We start from the raw sequence: 23920 nt of genomic DNA, 5'->3' as shown, positions 1-23920 counted from the left end.
TACATGGAAAACCCTCCAGTGTAGAGGGAAAAAACCACGGGTCATCAGAAAAATCTTCACTATCAAATAATAGTTATACAAAGTTCTTCTCTAACTAAAACTAGAGCTAATCAATAACTAGAGAAACAATTGGAGAAATCTTACCAAATAAGTGACTCAACAAATACACCCTAGATTTGTTCCTAGAGAGCTTCAAACCCGATCTTCACCGTTTAGAATGTAGAACTCTGAATCATAAACCTCCTGACAAGGTTCTAACTCAATCGGACCACGGATTGACTTCCGTTCAACTAACTCTCCCTTCTCTTTTTTCTCTCTCTGCTTTTCTTGATTTTTTTTCTTTCTCTGCTTGATTTTCGACACACACATAAAACAACCCCACCTCTTTTTTATTAAATAGCTAGGGCTTTGTGTAAAATAAAATATCAAAGCCTATGGCTTTTACTTGGTCCAAAATCACTTACATGGGACTGGATCCCATTTTCCTAACAAATACTACATAGATTTTTTGGTAAAAAATATTTGATTTAAATGTAAGCCAAAATTTTGAATCTTAGAACTTGAAAATTCGTCATTTTCTTTCCTTCCTCTCTTTGTTTTCTCAAGGATGATAAAAGCAACCTTATTCAATCAATACCATTATCGTATAGTCATTTTCATTTTCAATCAAAAACTGAGTTTTTTCATCTTCAGAAATACAAAGAGAAAAAAAAAATTTTATGTTTAACTACAAAACTGTCTGTACGTTGTCCATACTTGGATGTTTGCCTACTTGGAAGCTAGCTTGCAAGAATCCTAGTTGTTCGTATAGCTCTACGTACTGGTCAGGTTGCTGAGCCACCAATAGAAATTGGAATTAGCATTTTCTTTATCGATATATCTTCTATAAGTTTAAAATAATTATATGAAATAATAATTTAAGAAAAAAAAAAGTAAAAATCCACATACTAATTACAGGAATATGTTGAACAAATATTTCATGATTTATGAAACTATGGCCATATCATTTGTTCCTTACGAATATCATAATTTGGTTCCTGATAATAGTCTCTGGATATCGAATGAGGAACCCAATTAGAACTGTCATGGATAGCCTGTACTTTATTGCCATTGGAGGTTTTGCGACAGTCTTTGTGAACGTGCTTGTTTTTCCTATATGGGCTTGGGAGCAATTTCACAAAGAGCAAGTGACTAGTCAAGAGCTTCAACTTACCGGCTGACACTTTGAAGGTAATTAATAGCAATTTGATAACTCTTATGTCCATTTGTTTAACATACATACTCAAACTCAAGCTCACATAAGGAAAAACTTGAATCGGCTATAGCTTAATGAAAGTTAAAAATGCTATTAATTGTAGCTGACATCAAAGAACTCGATTTTTAATGAAAATTTTAAAAAATGAAAGATTAGATCCTTTAGAATTTTTTAAGACAATCATAAATGAGTTCGAACTTGTAAACAGAAAAGACCAAATGACATTAAACTCTTTTGTCAAATTCGAGTACTCGATAATTTCTTCTATGTTTCTAGCATAAATTCATTTTTTCCTTTACATATATTATCTATTTTTATCACAATTCGAGTGCTTGAAGAATATTAAGGAATAGTTTCTTAAGCCAAATATTTGATTTTCTGCAGTATTGAAATAAAGGAAGAAAGAGAAGATGAATGAAGTGCTGACATGAGATTTACTTGGTTTAGAGTAAAATAAGTTTAAAACTATATATCTCTGAATAAAAATTTTAAATGTTCTGTGTGGGAAAAAACTCCTTTGATTTGAGAAATAAGTTTAACACTATGTTTGGGAAATAAGTTTTTAAATTACTGTATTTGGACAAAAAAAAAAACTCAACCAAATTATTAAAAACAAATTCAAGATGGTAAAAATTTTCTGTCTACCCAAATATTTAAAGAAAAACTTGACGTACCTTTGTGATTTGCAACTTTTCATCAACACCCTTATGGGAAATTTCTTTTACTTATAATTTTGTGATTCATTTCCGTTGCTAAAAAAAAGGGAATTAAAAATAAAAAAAATAATGAAATTATAAAACTATCCTCACCTTTATTTTTAAAACCGTTATTTCTTTTGAACCACAAGATTATAAATGAAAAAAAAAATCACAAAAAATGTTAGAAGAAAAGTCACAAATCACGTGGGATGTATATGAAGTTTATACAATATTTAAATTCAAAATCTCTAAAATAGAGTTTTAAATTTAACTGCACCAAATATATATATATATATATATAACTCTTTCAATAGCATAATTTAGCTAAAAAAAGAAAAAAAATTCGAAATTACAACTGATTTTTTTTTCAAATCTAATAAAATTGTAAGAGACACAATTAGCCAATTATATCAACCAAGGCTGTTGGTCGGAATAGCAATTTTTGCTTTGCTTGTACATCCACTCAATCTTTCCACAAACATAAAACCTATCATTGACTTTCTGAAGAAGCATCATGTTGCCAGTTAGAACAGCCATGAATCATACATCAATACAAAGATATGGAAAATTTGTAAACCAAGCATGCAAACAGCTTCTGAATTTATATGTAGGATGGAAGAAATTTACTTTCATATAGTAGAGAACAAAAGAAAACTTATAAGACATCATATGGATAAGTGCAAATTACCTAAGGATTTGGAATGTCACCATGAGCTTTACAGTCACCAAGCATATTATTGTTATAAGAAGATCTATGTCTGCATAATTCTGCAATGTATCTGCATGCCTATACCTTAGTAGCAGCATACACAAAAACCAGCTATTAAAATTCAGTAAAGTCTGTGCACTATAATGTAAAACTAACTAAAATGTGTGCATAACCTGCATAAAGCAATAAAGTAGAGGGAAAAGGAAAATAGAAGGTGGAAGTAAAGCAAAAACAACATAAAAGCGTGCACTGCAAAAAAAAAAAAATGTCTGAGGACTTAATATAATTTAAGATGCAGCTTACAATGGCAACTGCACCACCAGAAACCCGAGGAATGATCATCTTCAAAAGAAAAGGTCAATGAATGTCTGCATAAAAACTAGATATTAATTAGAGAACTTTTTGCTTATAACTTTGTCAATGTAAGAACCCTCAATAATGGTTGAAGAAGGAAGAAGTTAATACACCATTTACACATATTGCTCTTAATTCTGTTGGAAAAATTTAACCTATCTTAGCCTGAGAAAAACAGTTACGGATGGTAAATCCTATTTTGTGAATAAAACATCTCATTAGTTTCAGTGAATTCAGCTGGAGCCAAAACTAACCTGGGTTCTTTCAAGATAAATTCTAATTTGTTCTGATAAAGCACAATGGCGTACAAGATCTTCAACAAACAACCATGCAGATGGCCTGACCAAGTAACAATGTGAAGCCATAACCACAACAAACTATCATGGAAGTACCAAGATGAAAAAACCGGTAAGATTAAGAGCATATATTTGATTAAAAGCATTATTAACTGTAGGCCATAAAACTATTTAACAACATAACTCAGAGAGAGTCTTTTGGATGCCTAAACTTTGCTCATCTAGCAAGGACTTCACAGCATCCACTAGCAAATGCCTCTTATTGTGTCAAGTTTCAGACGAGGCAAGTCATGTAAGATAACTAAAAAACAGAATTACAAGATGAAAGAAAGAAATAAACAGAATTTCTGAGCCTATAGATTTTAAAATTGAACGAAGGAAACGTGTTAGCTTATTGGCTAAAGCTAAAGGCTTCATAAATTTGGCCCTGTTTTTATTGGACATTAAATTTAAGTTGAGCCCATTTCTCATGAAGATAAAATCAAATAGCCATAACTTTTATCTTCTACCCATTATTGAAGCAGGCTTGTGTCCTAATCGGAGGCAATCCATTTCTCATTGTTAAAATATCACACCTCATTTTAATAATGAGATATGGATTTAATAATTTTTTAAAATTTGCTAGCTATGTTAAAATATCATCACATGTCATTGTCTATTATATAAAATTATTAATCTATTAAATATACTCTAATGAGAATTACAACAATCTCATTGGAACATTTTCTATTGATGTTGATAAAATAATTTTTTATTTATTTATATTTTAAATTGGTAATTTTTTTTTTCAAAATAAAATTTTGATGAACTTTGAATTCATCTACTCTCGAACTATTCTAATTAAATTTCACTCCAATTGTTATGAAGTAACTTGAATTAAATCATTAATGTGTAACACTTTAAGCTCTTAACCAAAAAATAATCACGGTAATCTACACTTTTTTTTTATTGAAAAAAAGTTAAGCTTGTGAATGGTTGTATAAAATAATTACAAAAAATTCATTTGTTATAGAAAAGGCAACCAATTATTATTAAAACTTCATATTTCATTTTGAAAATATTAAATTTAAATCTTGACATAAATAAAATAAAAATAAGAGAAGGGAGATATCGAATTCAAATATTGAAATAAACTGAATAAAATTTATGGGACGAGAAAGAGATAATTCTGAAAAAATTCTTATATACCAAAGAAACTGTCTTACCAAATACATTTCTTTATTTGAGGTTATATTGATTATATTCTCTTAAAAATTTAAGATTTAAACTTTTGAATACTCAAATGATTTGTTAAGATTTTTGAAATAGTATATGAATCCTATTTGAAATGTCTTAACATAATCGTTGCAACAAGACTAGGTAAAAAAAAAAGTTGAGAAGTTTTGGCAAACAAAAGTGCCATCAGATAATTAATTACTGCCAATCTGAAATTTCAAAGTGAGACATTGATCATTTGATTGTAGCTTGGGAACCATGGCTGAAAACATCTTGTATCCTTATGATAACGTGAAAGTTTCAGAATAATTTTGAATTCAAATCAGTACTAATTTAAATTAAATACAACAAAGTAATTGAATTAATAATTGAATATGATTTAATCAAAATTACTTTAAAAATTAAAAAAATTTTGGACAAAATAAAATGCTTACGCTAAACTTTAATGAGAATATAAAATGTGGGTAAGCTTTTGAATTTTATCTCATTCTTCACTTAATTTTCCTTTAAAATTAAAAGAGAAGGATTATATTGTTTGAAACTCTTTATTCATCTTAAATGGTTATTGTCATCAACTCTCATCCTTTTCATGCTTGTCTTGTCACCGTTCAATTAATTACCCTCATTAAAAAATATTAAGATTAAAATTTTGTTGGGTCTAAGTGACAAATACAGTAACATAAAATAATATATTGTAATAAATTCACAACAATAGATAATAATCAATAATTTAAAATATATAAAAAAAAAACGCATCAAGATTTACGTGAAAAACTTTCTAATATAGAGGAAAAAAGATTATGAACTACCAAAAAAATATTTCCTATATAAATTCTCATCTAGCTAAAACTAGAGTTAATCAATAACTAGAGAGACAGTTGGAGAAATCTCATCAAATAGGTGACTCAACAAATATAACCTAAATTTATTTTTAAAGAGTTTCAAACATAATCTCCACCATTCAAAATGTATAATATTGAATCAATAACCTGCTAACAAAATTTCAACTCAATCAGAGCACAAATCGACTTTCTTTCAATTAATTCTCCTTTCTCTCTTTTCTCACATCTTTTTTAGCTTTTCTTTTCTTTCTTTTCTTTTCAATTTTCAACGCCACATACTCACGCCAAAACAGCCATTTCTCTTTTATTACGTAAGGCTCTCTTATGGTAGCCTAAAACACAAGGCCCATGGTCTTTAATTTGTAAAAAAACATATAAGAATTGGGCTAAACCTCACATTCTCGACAATCTTCCCCTCCAGCCTCATTTGGAGGAAATTCATTACCATAGCAATCTTATTTGGAACTTACCTTGCTAAGAAACCCATTTTGGCTAAGTTATTATAAAGCTCAAAGATTTTTTTAGAAAGTGTCTTAGTCAACATATCCGCTGCATCCTCATTAGTATAGATTTTCTTCAACTGCATCTATTGTTCCTCAATCATCAAATGCAACTAGTGATATCTAACATCAATGTACATGATTCCAATATGGTACATGAAATTCTTACTCAAATCTAAAGTACTATGGCTATTACAAAATACCACATACTTTTTTTTATTCAACCTTAATTAAAAAAAAAAAGTTTTATGCAAAACATTTTCTTTATCTGCTTCGATTGCTGCAATATACACAGCCTCTGTAATTAACAAGGCAATATACTTCTGTAATATAGACTACCAAAACACAACTTCTCCTGCAAAAGTGAATAAATATCTTAAAGTAGATTTTCTACCATCAAGATCACCTGCCAAGTTAGCAACAATAAATCCTTCTAGAACTTATTGTCAAATTTAATAATTCAAATACATTTTTAAAGTGCCCCTTAAATATTTAAAAATTTATTTCGCTACTTCCTAATGAACCTTTCTCAAATTAGAAAAAAATATGCTCATTACATTAACTGCATGAGCAATGACAAGTCGTGTATAAGCCATAAGATACATAATAGAATCGATTGCAAAAGAATAAGGAATACTAGACATAGCTAGTTGCTTTTCCTTAGTCACCAGATAAGATTTCTTACTCAAATAAAAATGGTTGACAAAAGTGAACTACTAACTAATTTAACACCTTGCATATTGAATCTACTAAGCACTCATATCAAAAGACTTAGACAATTGTTCTTTCAACATATAAATTATACCGACATCTTATCCCATAATAAACATATTATCAACATATAATAAAAGAATAATAAAGTTATCATCAGAGAAATTTTTAACATACATATAAGGATCCGTTATCATTTTTTTATAGTTATCGCTTACCATAAAAGAATCAAACTTTTTATACTACTATTGCGAAGCTTGTTTCAAGTTATACAAGTTATTTTTTAGCTTACTAACTAAGTGTTCTTTCCCTTTCACTTTAAAACCCTCAGGTTGATCCATATAAATATCCTCTTACAAGTCACCATGCAATAATACAATCTTAACATCAAGTTACTTGAGCTCAAAATTCAAACTAGCTACTAATTCTAGTACCACTCGAATGAAACTCATTTTCACAACTGGAGAGAATATTTCATCAAAATCGATGTCAATTTCTAAGAAAAATCTTTCACCACCATTCAAGCTTTGTACCTCACTATCATTTTTTTTCAGCTTGAACATCCATTTATTCTTCAATGGCCTTTTCTCTTTCAAAAGTTTAACAAGATCATGTTTATCATTTTTCTATAATGACTACATCTTTCATTTTATTGCTTTTTACTAGTGTTATCTATTAGAAATAGTTTATACATCTTGAAAGCTTTCTGACTCTCATTCACTGATAACTAAAATAAAATCTGAACTTGGATACCTGGTGGATGGTTGATACTCTCTGGTAGATCTTTTAGGCTGAGATTATACGTTACTTGATACTGAAAGAAGCTCCTCCTACTCAATATTCTTTGGTAGAGAGGACTACTCACCATACTCAACACTTTCAATAGAGAGGATTACTCTCTTTACTCAATTTTGATTGCATATAGTTTATAACTAATTATGACTGGCTCATTTATATCTTTAAGTTCTATCTCTTGCTCATTTTGACCATTTGTGGCTCTTTTCGATGAACCTTTGTCGGTATTGAAATATTACACTTAATAGTAATCTGTTTAGTCTTCTCATTTTTCTCAAGGTATTTTTTTTTATGAAAGATCACATCTCTATTTTTTATTATTTTTTTCTTCACTAGATCCCGTACCTATAGCCAAATTTCTCATTATCATATCCTATAAACACACACTTTATGGCTTTATTGTCAAGCTTTTGCCTTTATTCTTTCGGTATATCCATGAATACTTTACACCTGAAAACTTTCAAATAAGAGTATGAAGCATCTTTCTTTGTCTACACTTTTTTTTAAATGTCAAAGCTCAAAATAATTGATGGTGATCTATTAAGCAAATAACAAGCCATGTTGATTACTTCATCCCATAATAACTTTGATAATTTTACCATCCTTAACATACATCTGACTTTTTTCACAATGGTGTGATTCATCATTTCAACTACACCATTATGCTATGGTGTTTCAAGTTCTGTTATTTCATACCTAATCTTATACTTTGAACAATATTCTTCAAAGTTTTTGGATGTGTATTCTTCACCATTATCAGTCGAAAACACTTCAAGGGTAACCTTGTTATATTTTTCACTATGGCATGAAATTTTTGAAAATACTATAATATATAGCTTTTGTTTTTCAACATATACATCCAAGTCTTACATGAAACATCATCAATTAAAGTAACAAAATACCTACTATCACCCAATGACTCAACCTTAATAGAACCATATATATTAGAATGAATTAATTTCAATATGTTTTCTTTGATTTGAAAGCTCTTACGAAAAGAAACTTTATGATACTTATCATGCAAACAATGATCATATGAATCGAGAGCCATACGTTTGGTCAAGAAAATAAGAGAATGCCTTATCAAAACTTGTAACCTCTTTTCACTAATGTGTTCCACCTTTTTGTGCCATATATTTACTGAAGCATCATTCTCAACGGCATTTATCTGATTGTTGTTCAAGTGCATTCATGCCTTGTACATTGTACAGCATAATTTTTTTCTTACAACTGCCATATATCCTTTGAGAAGTTTCTACTGTCTATTCCTTTACTGACTTTCATATTTTTTCTTATTAAGGATATTAATAGCAATCAAGTTCATTTTCATATCTGAAATGTGTTTGACATCCCACAAAGTCAACATACAACTCATATTAGTTTGTGCAATAATATCATCGATTCCAACAATTTATAACACACTCTTGTTTCTCATCTTGATGTAATCAAAATCTCTTACTTTATAAGTGTAAACAACTCTCTCTTAGAAACACAATGATATGTCGTTCATATGTCAACTATACACTCAATGTCGAGATCACCAACATAATTACAATCACCATGTGTACAAATTAAAATAACTGAATTACTATCTGAATTCACTATTGTAACATTGCTATCATTTGAACTCTTACTTTTTTTATCTTTTTTTCTTGCTTTAAGATTTTGCAGTATCGCTTTATATAACTTGATTTAGCACAATGGAAATATTTCATTTTATCTCTGGACTTAGATTTATATTTAGACTTATTACGACCTTTGAGTTCTAACTTCTGTCGATGTTTCTATCCTTGTTCTCTATGACAATAGCTCAATTCTTAGAGTCTAAATCTTTTTGCTTTGCTTATTCATTAAGCATACTGTCTTTTATTATCTCCAATATCATCTTATAATCAGAAGTTGAATTAAGAATAATTATAACTAAAGTATTCTAGCTGTTTGGCAATAAACACAAAAGAAATAACACTTTTATTTCATCATTCATCTTAAGCTCCATAGTAATCATCTAATTAAATATATATTGAAAATTACTCAAGTGCTTTGTATTCGATCGTTCATCCATATACTATAAAGTTGCAAGCTTTTTAACAAGTATAACTTTATTTATAATTATTTTTCTCCCATACAATACTGTCAATTTTTTTCAAATAGTGTAAGAATCGGTATCATGTATTACATGATAGAACATACTGATATCAATCTATTTTTTTATTGTAGCCAGCGTCTCTCTACCTAGCTTCTTTTGGTTTTCATTTTTCACATATACTGGTTTAGTCAAATCACCAAATACTAGTTCATATAAATTTTTATAGTATAAACGATCTTTTATCATAGGATTCCAAATTGAATAATTTGATAGTGTCATTTTATCATGAAACTTATATTAACCTCCATAATCTCAAACAAAATTTACTTCTATCTTAGGTTACTTTTGTATCGATGTCTCAAAATAACATTCGCTCTAATAGCACTTGTTGGACTTAAAGCAATAAACACAATAACATAAAAATAATATATCACAATAAACTTATAACAATAGATAACAATCAATAATCCAAAATGCAAAAAAATAAAATAAAATACACCAAAATTTATATGAAAAATCTTTCAGTGTAGAGATAAAAAATCATGGACCACAAGAAAAATCTTCACTATCAAATAATAGATATACAAAGTTTTAATTTAGTTAAAACTAAAACTAATCAACAACTAAAGAGATTATTAAAAAAACCTCACCAAATAGATAACTTAATAAATACATCTTAAATTTATTCTTAAAAAACTTTAAATCTGATCTCCACTTTTTAAAATATCGAACACTAAATTATAAATTTACTGATAAAATTTTAACTTAATTAAACTACAAATTAACTTTCGTTCAATCAATTCTTTTTTTTTTTTTTATCTTTTTTAGTTTTTTTTTTAATTTATTTTTCTCTTAGCTTTTTACGCCACACACGCAAGCCAAAATCGCCCATTTTCTTTTATTACATAAGACTTTCTTAAGATAGCTTAATACACAAAGTCCATGACCTTTAATTTGTAAAATCACATGAGAATAGGGTTGGACCCCACATTCTTGACAAGTTTCTTATCCAACAAAAGTTGCAAGAGCTGTTTTCGCATTGAGGACAAATAAGATAAGTAAGCTAATTATATATATATATATATATATTCTTTTTTACAGACTTCTTCCATTTTATTTTTTTGTTTATTGGTTTTTTTTAATATTTTAAAATTGACTTTTTTACATTTAAATATTTTATATTTTAAAATTAATTTTTATGATTTTTTGTACTTTTGATATTAAAAATTATGAAATTTTAATTTTATAAAAAATTTAAAATTTAATATTAAATATTAAAATAAAAAAATTTTAATTCCATAAAAATCAATAACACTCAAATAATTTGTGTATGAAGGAATATAATTTTAAATTATACAATAAGAAGTAATTAAGATCCGAATTCAAGTTATAATCATTATAGTATCCTCAAAAAAATTTCTCCTAAAAGATAAGAGTGCAAAAGTTGAAATCTAAAACAGGAGAACAACAACAACAATTCAATTGATGACTGAAAAAAAACTTGGAATCTTATAGTAGCTAGAAAATAATACACAATTTTGTTGGCATCTTCATCACCTAATTTAATACAGCCAAGTTGCTTGAATTTCAAATCTAAAACAATTAAAATTTTGTCATTGTGCTTACATTAATTATATATATAAATAATGTACTAATCGCAAAGAAAATAAAATCTCGTATGCAGCGAAAAGTACATGACACCAATACCAGATAAGGAATTGGATAGGATTCCATAAAAAATAATTGAAGAATTGGGTAATCAAAAATTTTATTAAATTTTGATAAGCACTAAAATTATAAACTTATACAATGATAACTTCAATGTTTAATTGATATTTCCAATAATTTTTTAAGCATCTAATTTATAGTTATTTTTTTTCAACTACCATTTTTGGAACTACTTGCCCACTTTTTTTAATGTTATGTATTGCTGAAGAGATAAAATGGTCAAAATTTGGGGGTTCCAAATAAAAAAAAAAAAAGTGGTCCTAATTTGTGGTAAATCAAAAGGACCACGATGGCCAGGTGCCCCAATTTGTTCAAACAAATGCACCAAAAATCTTTTTATGTGCATAACTAAAAGCTCAAACAACTGTGAAGATCAAAGATGGTTAAAAACCACCATATTAATTGGAGAGTTTGTGACTAATCCCACTTTATTTTTCTTAAAAAAATTAAAACTTTAATTTGAAGTTTAGTCATTGAAATGGGGTTGATAAAAAGAAAAATACAATGTCATCCAATGCCCTTTTTACAAGAGAAAAGAAAGTTATATGATCATAAGTTTCACATCAATGCTCTTTTGTTCAAAGTTGAGAGTATAGTGATTTCATGCTTGGGATATGAATTCATCATTGCATTATAATACTTAGAACATTGTTATCAAAAGGGACACTCCAATAATTATAATTATTATTAAGAATTTTTAGATTTTCAATCATAAAAGTTAAAAATAAATGAATAAGAAAGTGAAAACATATTTAATTTTGTCATTAAATATAAAAACTTTATTAATAGAGTCAACATTTTATACAAATTGTAATTTAATGAAATTTGTCAATAATTATATAATTTGTTGCTAGAGTACTAATTTTTTTAATCTTAATGATTAATATTTAAATTTTGATAATTTTAAATAAAAAATTTTAATGAAATTTTTTATGCAAAATCTACATAATTAATTAATGGGATAATTTCAGCTAATTATAGTTTGAGATACTATATTTTAATTATTTGATCTTGTAAACTTCCAAAAAGTATATAGGTAAAAATAGAAAAGAAAAAAAAAAAGATTTTCTCAATTTCATTAATGGGACTGTAAAAAATAAAAAATATATATATATTAGTAAAAAAATCGAATTTTCGAAAGTTGCGTGTGCGAAGCATTGGTGATTGGTCCACGGGCAGACAACAAAAAATCAGTGCTATAAACGACAGACACAGACCATAATGTTTTACTTCTAAAAACCAAAAAAAAAAAAAAAAAAAAAAAAACCCAAAATTATCAAATATATATAAAAAAGACTCTCATTTGCGTTTGCATTTGCAGAAAAGAACATGGTCACCATAACCATTTGATGCAAAACAAGTCTCCGTTTTATTCCTTCATTTTTCCATGTGCTGGGTTTAAAACCAGTAAGCTTCGCTGCTCCTTTGGCACTTTGTCTTATTATTGTTATTTTATTGGTTTGAGCACAACCCAGATTTTATTTGTGGATTTTAGTGATGTGTAAAGACACTAAACTTGGAAATCTCAACTATTTGATTTTTTTTTTCTCTTTGGGTTTAGTCTTTTTGGTTTTCTTTTTTCTTTTGATTGGTAATGTTTGAAACTTGATTGGTGCTTTTTTTTTTGTTTGTTGTTTATGTTTCATGAATACAAATGGGAAAGTTGGTTTTTTGGAAAAGCTTAGTTTGACATTGCTTCGAAAAAGATGAAACTTTGTTGGGGACATTGGGTGCGGGGAGGGAGTTGTTTCTTTATACTTTTCCCTGTCTCATTTTCTGGTTGCTTTATTAGAAGCTATACAAAATTGAAGATTTAAAATTTTTTGGTTGTGTAAAATCCAATTGAAAAATGGTGGATTTGCCTGTAATTTGGGAGGAAGTTTTATTTGATTTGCTGTTCTTGTCTCATATTTTGGTTGCTCTTTGATAGTTATTTTGCATCAACGATAAAGATAGTTATTTTCTGCATTATTCAGCTTTATATTTGATTGAAATTGATAGTATTCTCATTAAAAATCTGGGAATTTTGCTTGCTTTCTTAGATGATCATGTTATTAGGAAAGGTAGTTTTCAGTAAACCCTGGTTCTATTTGATTGTGATCCTCCCCTTTGCTTCGTTAAAGATGTAGCAAATTTTGTTATAAGTGTGTTAGTGGAAGGAATTAGACAAGAAAACGTGTCTGTTCTTGTTGTGCGTGGCAATCTGAATTCTTTGATTGGTGGAAGAATGACCACTTTTTAATATGCTTTTGCTTTCTCCTTGTTTTTCAGCTTGGTGAATATGTCCAACATGGAAACAGTTTCTTATTTTTATAGAACATACTTCCCGATATTGGAATTGTGTATCTTCTCTTAGAAAGATTGAAAACCATTATTCGTTATTAGAATGTTGCTTTGTAAAGTACTCAGTACTGTTTCATAAATTCTTGCTGTTTATGTATTATTTTCACTGATCACAAAGTGTTTGGCAAAAGTTTGTTTTTTAAACTTTGTATCCATCTTTTTGGAAATTTGATGAACAAGAAATAAGAAGGAAGAAGGCTTCTTACATGAAAATTGAGATGTTCTAAGTGGAACTTTAATATACAATCATTGCCATGGATATTTGTTGCCCTCTTGGAACTCAATAATGTTGTATCTTTAGTGTGCTGTAGCTAGATTTTTCTTTAAAAAGGCCAAGTACATTTGAAAATGCTACCTGATACTCATTTGGCTTTTATTGCAATATGATTTGTAGCGTTAGCAAATTGAGACTCTTCATGAAGTTTAACCACTTAAATGAGAATCTGGTTTAAATCTTGTTAGAGCTAGTTACCAAAAAGCTACTATAGGTTGCCATAGTTCCCCTAACCTGCCAAAATTTAATGTTGTGGATGAGAACAAGTCTTTTTAGTAAGTCTTTTTTGTTTCCATCAAATAGTTCACATATTATGCTCTGCTTGCCTTATTTTCTTCTGGATGTGCAACTGCATATGGTTGTGTAATTTGCTTTTAGCATGTTTTGCTTAAAGTATCTTTCTTTCTACAACAACAATAAACTAAGCCTTGTATTCCATAACTCTGGAGTTGGCTGTATGGAAGGCTTAAAAAAGGAATCGTGTTCGGCCTTAGTTTTGAATCTTCTTGTGCCACTCATTTAAAGTATCTTTCTTTCTGATGACATCTAATTTTTATCCTCTATTTCAGGGAAATAGAGAGTGAGGCCTCTCAAAAATAGATCAACACAAAAAAATTAAAGTAGTTGACTAGAGATATTCCAGATTTGGAGTAGCAATGGCTCCTGGAGGCAGTGTTTGCAAAGAAGTTGTTGAATCTCATCCCTCTGTTGCGGATTACAACATTGCTACAACAAAATCCGAGAGTAATACTACAACGATGAAAACTGCTGTTAGTTTCGTTAGAAAACATGGAATTCATTCAAACAATGGTGTTTATGAGCTCCTTGAGTGTCCTATATGCACGAATTTGATGTACCCACCAATTCACCAGGTTTGTTCACCAATTGACCAGGTTAATTTAAAATTTTAATTAATCATTGTGCTTGGAAAGTGATTTGAAAGGGTTTTAGAAGTTTTTTTCAAGACATAGGCCCCTTTGGTTTTAAGTGTTTATGTAACTGCTTCCTTTACTAATTAGTTTCTATGGGGATTTTGACTTAGAAATTTTGTTCTTAACCTCTTTCTATATTCAAATTTGTAAAAATTACTCAGTTACTAAAATTTTTATATGTTGCATTCAATCTTCTATTGCAGTGCCCAAATGGACACACTTTGTGTTCAAACTGCAAGATTAGAGTGCACAACTGTTGCCCGACATGCCGCTATGATCTTGGTAATATAAGGTGTTTAGCTTTGGAGAAAGTTGCAGAATCCTTGGAACTCCCTTGTAAATACCAAGGTTGCCATGATATCTTCCCCTATTACAGCAAGCTTAAGCATGAGCCACACTGTCGGTTTCGTCCCTACAATTGCCCTTATGCGGGGTCTGAGTGCTCCGTCACAGGTGACATCCCAACTCTTGTTGCACATCTCAAGGACGATCATAAGGTTGACATGCATGATGGATGTACCTTCAACCATCGATATGTGAAATCAAATCCACATGAAGTTGAAAATGCCACATGGATGCTTACTGTAAGTTCGTTTATGCTACAGTACATGACAATCAAGTGTTACCATGCTTGTCCGATAATAGTTATTTGTGAATTGTGATAAACATTATGGTTGTAAAGTCTTGCTCACAGTTCTTTATTTTCTAGTTGTCAAAAGAAATTGAAAACCATTTAAGTCACTTGAGTTCTTACAATTACCAAGGAGATTATGTGGTTTCTGTTCAGACTGTTAAAGTTATGCTAAGTGCTGGTTTTAAAGTGCAAATCTTATGCTTCTGAAAGGATTCCTTTGACAAGTTATCGAAAATTATTTCATAACAATTACTGCTGCTTTTTAAACAATATATCCTCGACTTACTTTTAACTTCATATGCAATCTATTGTAATGTTTTTATCTACTGTTGTTCTGGTCAAATCAAATCTTGTCTTGCTATGATAATGAATTCTAACATCCTGTCCAGGTGCTCAATTGTTTTAGAAGACAGTTCTGCTTGCATTTTGAGGCCTTCCAGCTTGGGATGGCACCTGTGTATATGGCCTTTTTACGTTTTATGGGTGATGAAAATGAAGCAAAAAAGTTCAGATACAGTTTGGAAGTCGGTGCAAATGGTCGTAAGCTAATATGGCAGGGGATTCCAAGGAGCATCCGAGACAGTCATAAGAAAGTTCATGACAGTCAGGATGGACTTATTATCCAAAGGAATCTAGCTCTATACTTTTCCGGTGGCAATAGGCAAGAGCTGAAGTTGAGGGTAACTGGCCGTATATGGAAAGAAGAATGAGATAGGAAACCATGGAGAATTGAGGTGATTTTGTACAGTTTCAAAAATTCTGAGTCTCATTGGCAAACCAATGAAGCTTTCGTTTTGCTAAACGGGGCTTTCTTTTGTATTTACATGTTGTATTGTGACTGGGTTACGTCGTTTACAGTCCAATCCATCTGCTGACCTCGCCCCATCTACTGAATGTTTAGTGTAGGAAATGATGATTTATATTAAGTCAACTTGGTTGCTCAAAGTTTATTGCAGTCGTATGTATGAAACGTTCCTTTTGAATCCTTCAAGGCTTGTGCCATCTCTTGGTTGCAATTGCCGTTGGCTTCATGTATTAAACCACTTAATCATTATTATCAAATTCTATTTTGCTCATCCATCCTGTTTTTTGCCTATTGTTTTCTACTTTTTTGTCCAAACTCAAGATTATCGTCCTGAAAAGACCTTTTTCTACATTTTTAATAATCAGAGTGCAATAGCTAGTTGATGATACTAGCTTTCATCGATGCTGAGAAGAGTGCACAGGAAATTTGCATGTAAAGTAAAACTGACTTTCAAGATTATCAGTAGGACTAACACGTCAAATGTCTTAAAACTCTGCCTAACTCTGGAACACTGGAGATGGTGTGCTTGTCTTCCAGACAGACACGAATAATCTGGTAATTGATGTGATGCTTAGGACTTGAAGCCACTTATTTAATATTACAAAACATCAGACGAATTATAATATTATAAAGTTCATATGTTCCCATCCAGTTTTGAATATCAAACCCACTTATTTAATATTCTAAAACCATTTGTTAATCATTAAAATGCAAGAACAATTCCCCTTTCTTAATCATTAACAAGTCATATTCCAACCAAGAAACCTCGGACCGTTGACATGGAAATATTGAAATTTTGCAATGTGCTTCATCCCTGTCGTTGCCAATTAATAGGAAACATGGACAGTCCAGATTAAACTGATATATCCAACAAAAAGGAAGATCACGCCCGTCGCGATGTTTACTGATATGTACAATTTGGACGAAGGGAGGATTCGACCCAGCCAGGCTTATATATCAAACCCACTTCACCATTTTGATCATTGATCATGCAAAATTGCAAATCTTAGACCATTAGATAATCATAAAAAAGAAAAAAAATACATTAATAGAAAATAGAAAATATAGATTCAGTTTAGCCATGTGCAAACGTGAATGCACGTAGAAGTAGGTTAGTTTTAAGATTAACGGTTAAACTATGAGAGACCCGAGTTTCTCGCAACACAGGGGAAACATGTATGTCTGTTCCAATACAGAGCCATTACAGAGCAAGGGGGAATAAACCGAAAAAAAGAAGAAAAAGAAAAAGAAGTTGAAACAACCTAGCAAGAATTCTTTCACTTTCCTGTTTCCTATAAAGATTTTGTTTCTGTTGTTTTCTCTGTTATCAATCTTCCCTCTATCTGTCAATCCAGCCTTTCATTGCATTTTTTTCCCTTCTTTGGGTTGATCAGATCACTGGGTTTCAGGTATGTCTCTACTGCTTTAATGCTGTCCCTCTTTTTTTCTTTCTTTTCTTTTTTTTTTTTTTTCATTTGAGATATTGGTTCATTTGGTTTGGTTTTGCAATGAAATGAATCATATAATCATTGACAATTGGTAATGATCATTGCTTGTGTTTATATGTTGCTGAAATGTATTCTAATCACATTGATGCTTTCAAGATCAATCGTTCTAAAGAAAAACCCAAAGTTGCTTTTAAAGTCTTAATTGTTTTTACTACGTTTTAGGAAAATTCCAAGGGGCCTAAATAACCTTAGTCTCCAAAGGATATATGATAACCGCGAGGCTAAGCTTGAATTGTTCCTTGAATGATAATATAATATTCTTTCATTTTTATTTCCCATGCAGGAAAAAAATTGATTTTGCATTGAATTGATAAGAGTCATTTTCCTGCATGAAAAATTGACATTTTAACATCCTGAGCTATGTTCTGCTGTGGAGGTGTGGAGGAGGAACCCGACGGTCCACCTACAAACCAGTATACAGCCCCACCTAGAGAAGGAATTCAATTCGGTGGTGCTGGTAATTGAGTTTTTCCTTCTTCTTAGGCCTCAAGAGTCAGGACATTGATTTTCAAATCCTAAAAATGAAATGTTTTCTTATGTTTTTAAACAGGCAGTGGAAGAGGAGAGCCAAGGACTTCCAATGTGGTTAAAAGTGGAGCTCCTCAAAAAGTTCTACCTATTGAAATTCCAGCTATTCCATTAGATGAGTTAAATAGGATGACTGGCAACTTTGGTACAAAGGCTTTGATTGGAGAAGGTTCTTATGGCCGAGTTTTCTATGGAAAGTTAAGTGATGGTCAGCCTGCAGCAATAAAGAAGCTGGATACTGGTTCTTCACCAGAACCAGATTCTGACTTTGGAGCACAGGTGAGAGTTAGGAACCCTTTTCTTTCCCCTATTAAAGTGATCTGTCTAAATTTAAGTTTGATCCCATGTTATTGTTACAATGATTTTGCAGTTATCAGTAGTTTCAAGACTTAAACATGAACATTTTGTGGAGTTGATGGGGTATTGTTTGGAGGCAAATAACAGAATCTTGGTATATCAGCATGCGACAATGGGTTCTTTACATGATGTATTACATGGTATGCTCAGTTTCATCATTCATCTTTGAGCTTTTCTTTTGTATACAGTTTGAAATATTTATTCATTTTCATTATTATTTTTTTATCAGGGAGGAAAGGTGTACAAGGAGCTGAACCAGGTCCGGTTCTCACTTGGAACCAAAGAGCAAAAATTGCCTTTGGTGCTGCAAAAGGTCTTGAATATTTACATGAGAAAGTTCAGCCTTCGATAGTTCATCGTGATGTCAGATCAAGCAATGTCCTTCTTTTTGATGACTTCTTGGCCAAAATTGCCGATTTCAACTTGACAAATCAATCTTCCGACACCGCAGCTCGACTGCATTCCACTAGAGTCTTGGGTACCTTTGGGTACCATGCCCCAGAGTAAGTCTTATAATTTAGCATTTTAAATGAACAGATTTTCTATAATTACCTACGCTAGCCCCCCCATCGTGCCATACCTTATGCATTCATGCATAGACCATCTTTGACTACAATATTACCACAAAGTAATGAAAGTTTTTGCTTCAACATTCTTTCTGTTAAGAGACTTGAACATATTTTTTCCTAATACATTACAGTTTTCCGCTGTCTTGTTGTCTTCCCATGACTCATTTTAAATTTCTTTCTGTGTAGGTATGCTATGACAGGGCAGATAACACAGAAAAGTGATGTATACAGTTTTGGAGTTGTTCTTCTTGAGCTCCTGACTGGGAGAAAACCAGTAGACCATACAATGCCCAAAGGACAACAGAGTCTTGTTACATGGGTGTGTTTCTTTTCCTATTTGTATTTGGGGCCATTTAGACGGGTCTCTAACACATATTCAATGATGCAGGCAACTCCAAGATTGAGTGAAGACAAGGTCAAGCAATGTGTGGATCCCAAGCTAAACAATGACTACCCACCGAAGGCAATTGCCAAGGTAGTTGTCTCTTCTGCTACATTATTTTTCTATGACTTGTTTTTTTCAGGTTGCAGCTAATTTTTTGTACTATTTATTTGGATATCTCAGCTAGCAGCAGTAGCGGCACTTTGTGTCCAGTACGAGGCAGACTTCCGGCCAAACATGACAATTGTTGTCAAAGCTCTTCAGCCTCTTCTACATGCAAAACCAGCAGGACCAGAGTCTCAAGCATAATATATATCTGACCTAAAAAGCAGTAGTGAGGCTTGTGTAGTTGTAACCCTTTCTTAATGTTTTGTAATCTTTTTACATAATGAAGTCAATTTTATGATCAAATATACTCCCTATAAGGGTTTACTTTTGCTTGATATGGTATTATTTCTCGAGATTCAATGTTACCACATTAAACAGATATATGATATGCATAAATTAATTATTTTTCGAAATTCAATGTTACCACATTAAACAGATATATGATATGCATAAATTAAGACTTAAAATAATATATTCAGTTACTTATACTTTATCTTTATAAAATTAATTGATGAGAGAGTTTATTTATTTGAAAAGTTATTTTTTATTTAGTTTATCATGGGCACCTAGCACTTTCAATTATTTTCAGCTTATCAAAGGAACAATTTAAAGCAATGGTTTTTTTTTTTTGGTACTGTAATTTAGAACAATGTCATGATTAATTATTTAATTGGATCAATAAAAATTTCAAATTACTTAAATCAAGATAAAAGGATTACAATGAAATCTGTTTAGAGTTAATAGGATTTTTTACCATTGTTTTATTTGAAGTAGAGAAAGAAAAAATTGGGAGAGTGCCGTATAAAGTCGTAGAATTTTCTGTATGAAGTCAGTTTTTTTTTTTATTATTATTAATGAAGTTTTGTTGGTATGAGATTTTGTTTTCATATCTTGATTGCTCCAGATTCTGATCCATCTTAAACATGGTTTGCTTCAGATCAATATTAGCATCCTTTAATCCTTTCTTTACATTGATTTCTTGAGCAACAAGCAATTGGATTTGCACGCCATATTTGATGCTTTTTTGCAAGTCCCAACTCCCAATTGACTTTGAATTTGATTTGTTGACGACCCATTGGAGCATCTTAGAAGAAAAGTGTAATAAACAATAGCCTTGGCAATCAGAATCTAGTTGAGTATTGGTAGAACATAGATGAAAAATTCTTTTCGGATGATTCGCAATTAAGCCTTTTCCAAAATTACAGGCGAGCTTAGGACATATTTCTAGACATTGCTTAACCTGGACTATAGATGCAAAACTGCAGAATTGCTTGGTTGGTACTTGGTACAGTACAGTAGATTCTGGAGACAATCAAAATGGAAACTCGTATGGCTAAAGAAACAAAAGTAACTGGTACTAAAATTTTACCACTTCATTTGTGAACAAAATTTGGATAATCCCAAAACTTTGCTTCAACAATTCAAGCACAGAGTTAAGTACAAATCCAAAAATTTAACTGTTTGACTTAGTAAACTTCAAAACGGCTAGATAAAATCCAGGCTCATCTACAAATTCAGTCATCTCAAAGCAATGGTCAAGTTTGCCATTATAACGTCAGGGAACTGTTTTTTTGTTGCTGCTCTAGCACTTCCCTCACTTGGGGCTGGCTAATCACCGGTCTTGCACCTTTACAAGTAACACTCAGACAGAATCTCATATTGTACAGGAGGCAAGGCAACCGACGAAACATGGCTTATACGGTTATAACTTATACCCCCTTATCTAAGCCTTTTTTTTCCCTCCCCTTTTTCTGGTGAGCATCTAATTAAGATATTGTAATGGTGAAAATGTTTTCTTTTTTGTATTTGAGATCAGAGATTGAGTCTTAATCACTGAAATCAAGAGTCAAAAAATTTTAACTCTACAAGTATTTCTTGCCAGAAATCAAATGTGAAGCGAAATGAACAAAAAATATTTACTTAAAGTTTACCAAATATCCAACAGGATTACCTGGTGAACAACGTTTTGCCAGCGCCACGAAAATCTGGTCAAGATTGAACGGCAAAGCAGGCAGAAAATAGAGAAATACAACATCCAGTGGTGACCATTTTTCCGGCACATATATCAATTCTCATTGCCAGCATTTGACTTCGTCATATTTTTCTGTAATTCCAGCTAAGACAAAAAATAGAATCATGGACTACAAAGCAACAATTATTATCACATACTCTTTATTTATTATTAATTTTTTAAAACATGCTCTTATGGGATAATTATTTTTTCAATTTATTTACCGAAAATCAGGTTGTGAAAAAAAAAAGGACAAAATTGATGGGAAATTTCATTATCCAAACTAGGCTAACCAGCCCAATTTCAAATGGGCCAAATCATAAATTCAAATGAAAAACAAAAGCAGAACGGTCAAAGCCCGACTTTCAGCCCATAACGGCAACTTATCAAGTTTCGAATATTTCATGACTACCAACGAACCTTGGATCGGACATTTTCAATTTTCTTCCCAACGAATTTTCCCGACAAGACATTTTCATTTCCCTCACTTTCTTTTCAAAATGGCAACACCCATATTCCTGGCTCTTAATCTACCGAACCAACTCTTACACATCCCTTAAATCCTCAATTGATAAAGCAGCCAAGAAACTCGAAACCATGAAAACCGACCAAAACCCAAACAAGTTATCCAACAAAAAATCCAAAACCAAGAAAATCGACCGTGTCGAATCCAGCTGTGACCTTTCTTTATTCAAGTTCTAATCTGGGCTGTCGTGGCCCTTGTTTTGATCGTCGCTTTCGGGTTCTTGAATTCGCTCTTCGAAGGGAATTGTTATGAAGATGAGTCATAGAGGGCTACAAGGGGAGCATTCGACGAATTGTTCGATGGTGTTTCTGTATTTGTTGTGTTCGATTAGTGTCGGGACTAATTTGCAGAAGTTTTTGGGGTATTCGCCGCCACGAGGAGCTGCTGATGCTGGGTTGTTCCCATGACTAGTTGATTCAATTTTGGTTGATCTTTGGAGGGGATTTTAAGGAACCGGGTATGTGAAATTTTTTTTTTTTAATTTTAGGTACAGTTTCTCTAATGAGAATCATGATTTAGTTAATGGGCATTTGCAATTTTTTATTTTTATGTGATAATTAGCGACAATAACTGGTAACATATTTGAATTTTTGTTTACTAGAAGTAAATTGCGAGTGATTGAATTCTTGATTGAATTAAATGATTTTATATGCAAAAAAAGTAGAGCCTTTACTGTCTGATTGAACTTCTTAGCTCTAATAACCTGTAGGTTCTGTCATGCGTAGATTGGAATACTGCATGCTTGATTGTCATCTTTCTCCAATCTATTGAGAATGTTACAGTGAAAAGTTTGAAGTGGATGTTCCTCCAGTTTTTTTATTGAAACTTTCATGGATCCAATGTCTGGCCCCCTCTTACCTTAATCATATCATGATCTGGAGTACTTTGTGTGAACTGATATTAGATCCACCATACATCCTTTGCTCAGAGATTGGGCATTATGCGTAGAAAATGCCCTTTTGTTTGGGAATGAAGTAAATCTCATTGTGTTCTTTGTTCTTTTTACCTTCTAATGTTCTCGCGATTCTATTGGAAGCTTGAAGGAGGATGACCTCTATCATGTGTAGAACTTACTGCTTGCAAGATAGAACTGAGGAATACATCATACTTGAAAGCAAAAAATACTTATGAATAGTCATCGAACTTTGAAAATAAGGTTTAGATTTGGCATGCGAAAATTTGTGAAATAAGCTGTTTTGTTTTATACTTTGTTGGGTTTAGTCTACAATAGTGCTAGTGTTGCATACTGTAGATATATTCACCCGATTCTTCTCTGAGTTCATTTAGTACTCTGGAATTGGGTGCAAATGGATCCAAGCTAGGATTTCTCCATGAAATTTTCCTACAAGCTACAATTTTATTTATCGTAGTACGCATGTGCTAGAGGCATGGATAAGTTCTGTGTATAAATGCACAAGATGACGATCCCAGAAGACCAGTTTAAGCAGCATTGTGTAACTTTAGTGCATTGGGGACACGAGGGGAATAACTTTTATTGCATTCCAAAATGGCATCAGCGACTACATTTATGTGATCAGATAAGACTTGGAATATGTTATATCCTGGATCTTGTTGTTTGAATGCCAAGTAAAATCAATATTTTGTCAACACAGAAAGGAACTTATCCTTGTAAGATAGGATGCATATTGCAGCGAAAGGAACTTATCACATAGGCAGGCAAGCAGAAACCCATGATCCCATGGATTGACATCTTCCATGGGGTATGTATGAGTTAGTATAAATAAGAGGACACC

At 31.4% G+C, this 23920-nt stretch overlaps 2 protein-coding genes and 1 long non-coding RNA gene across 5 annotated transcripts; all 3 read left to right on the top strand.

Moving 5' to 3' along the window:
- Window positions 1-12439: 12439 nt before the first annotated feature.
- LOC111293940 (E3 ubiquitin-protein ligase SINAT2-like) lies at window positions 12440-16434 on the top strand. Its single transcript, XM_022887016.2, has 4 exons — window positions 12440-12596; window positions 14376-14678; window positions 14942-15322; window positions 15762-16434. The coding sequence occupies exons 2-4, from the start codon at window positions 14463-14465 to the stop codon at window positions 16080-16082; spliced, it is 918 nt and encodes a 305-aa protein (XP_022742751.2). The 5' UTR covers window positions 12440-12596; window positions 14376-14462; the 3' UTR covers window positions 16083-16434.
- A 580-nt stretch (window positions 16435-17014) lies between these two features.
- Window positions 17015-19958, top strand: LOC111294272 (protein CYTOSOLIC ABA RECEPTOR KINASE 4-like). Of its 3 annotated transcripts, none has more exons than XM_022887531.2 (7): window positions 17015-18133; window positions 18236-18492; window positions 18584-18710; window positions 18800-19073; window positions 19326-19458; window positions 19528-19614; window positions 19705-19958. In XM_022887531.2, exons 1-7 carry the CDS (start codon window positions 18046-18048, stop codon window positions 19828-19830), a joined length of 1092 nt encoding a protein of 363 aa, XP_022743266.1. In that variant the 5' UTR covers window positions 17015-18045; the 3' UTR covers window positions 19831-19958. The 3 variants fall into 3 exon arrangements, with proteins under 3 accessions (XP_022743266.1, XP_022743265.1, XP_022743264.1); XM_022887530.2 differs by having other exon boundaries at window positions 17015-18136; XM_022887529.2 differs by having other exon boundaries at window positions 17015-18142.
- A 1931-nt stretch (window positions 19959-21889) lies between these two features.
- LOC149515135 (uncharacterized) lies at window positions 21890-23372 on the top strand. The gene is made up of 2 exons (XR_016327722.1): window positions 21890-22623; window positions 22876-23372. It is a non-coding gene; the product is annotated as an uncharacterized LOC149515135 (long non-coding RNA).
- The last annotated feature ends 548 nt before the right edge of the window (window positions 23373-23920 follow it).

Source organism: Durio zibethinus, chromosome 14, assembly GCF_047325235.1.
Source record: "Durio zibethinus cultivar Kanyao isolate XHJ-2024 chromosome 14, ASM4732523v1, whole genome shotgun sequence".
Taxonomy (NCBI): domain Eukaryota; kingdom Viridiplantae; phylum Streptophyta; class Magnoliopsida; order Malvales; family Malvaceae; genus Durio; species Durio zibethinus.
Note: the sequence above shows the minus strand (reverse complement) of the source record. Positions and strands in the feature narration are given on the sequence as shown.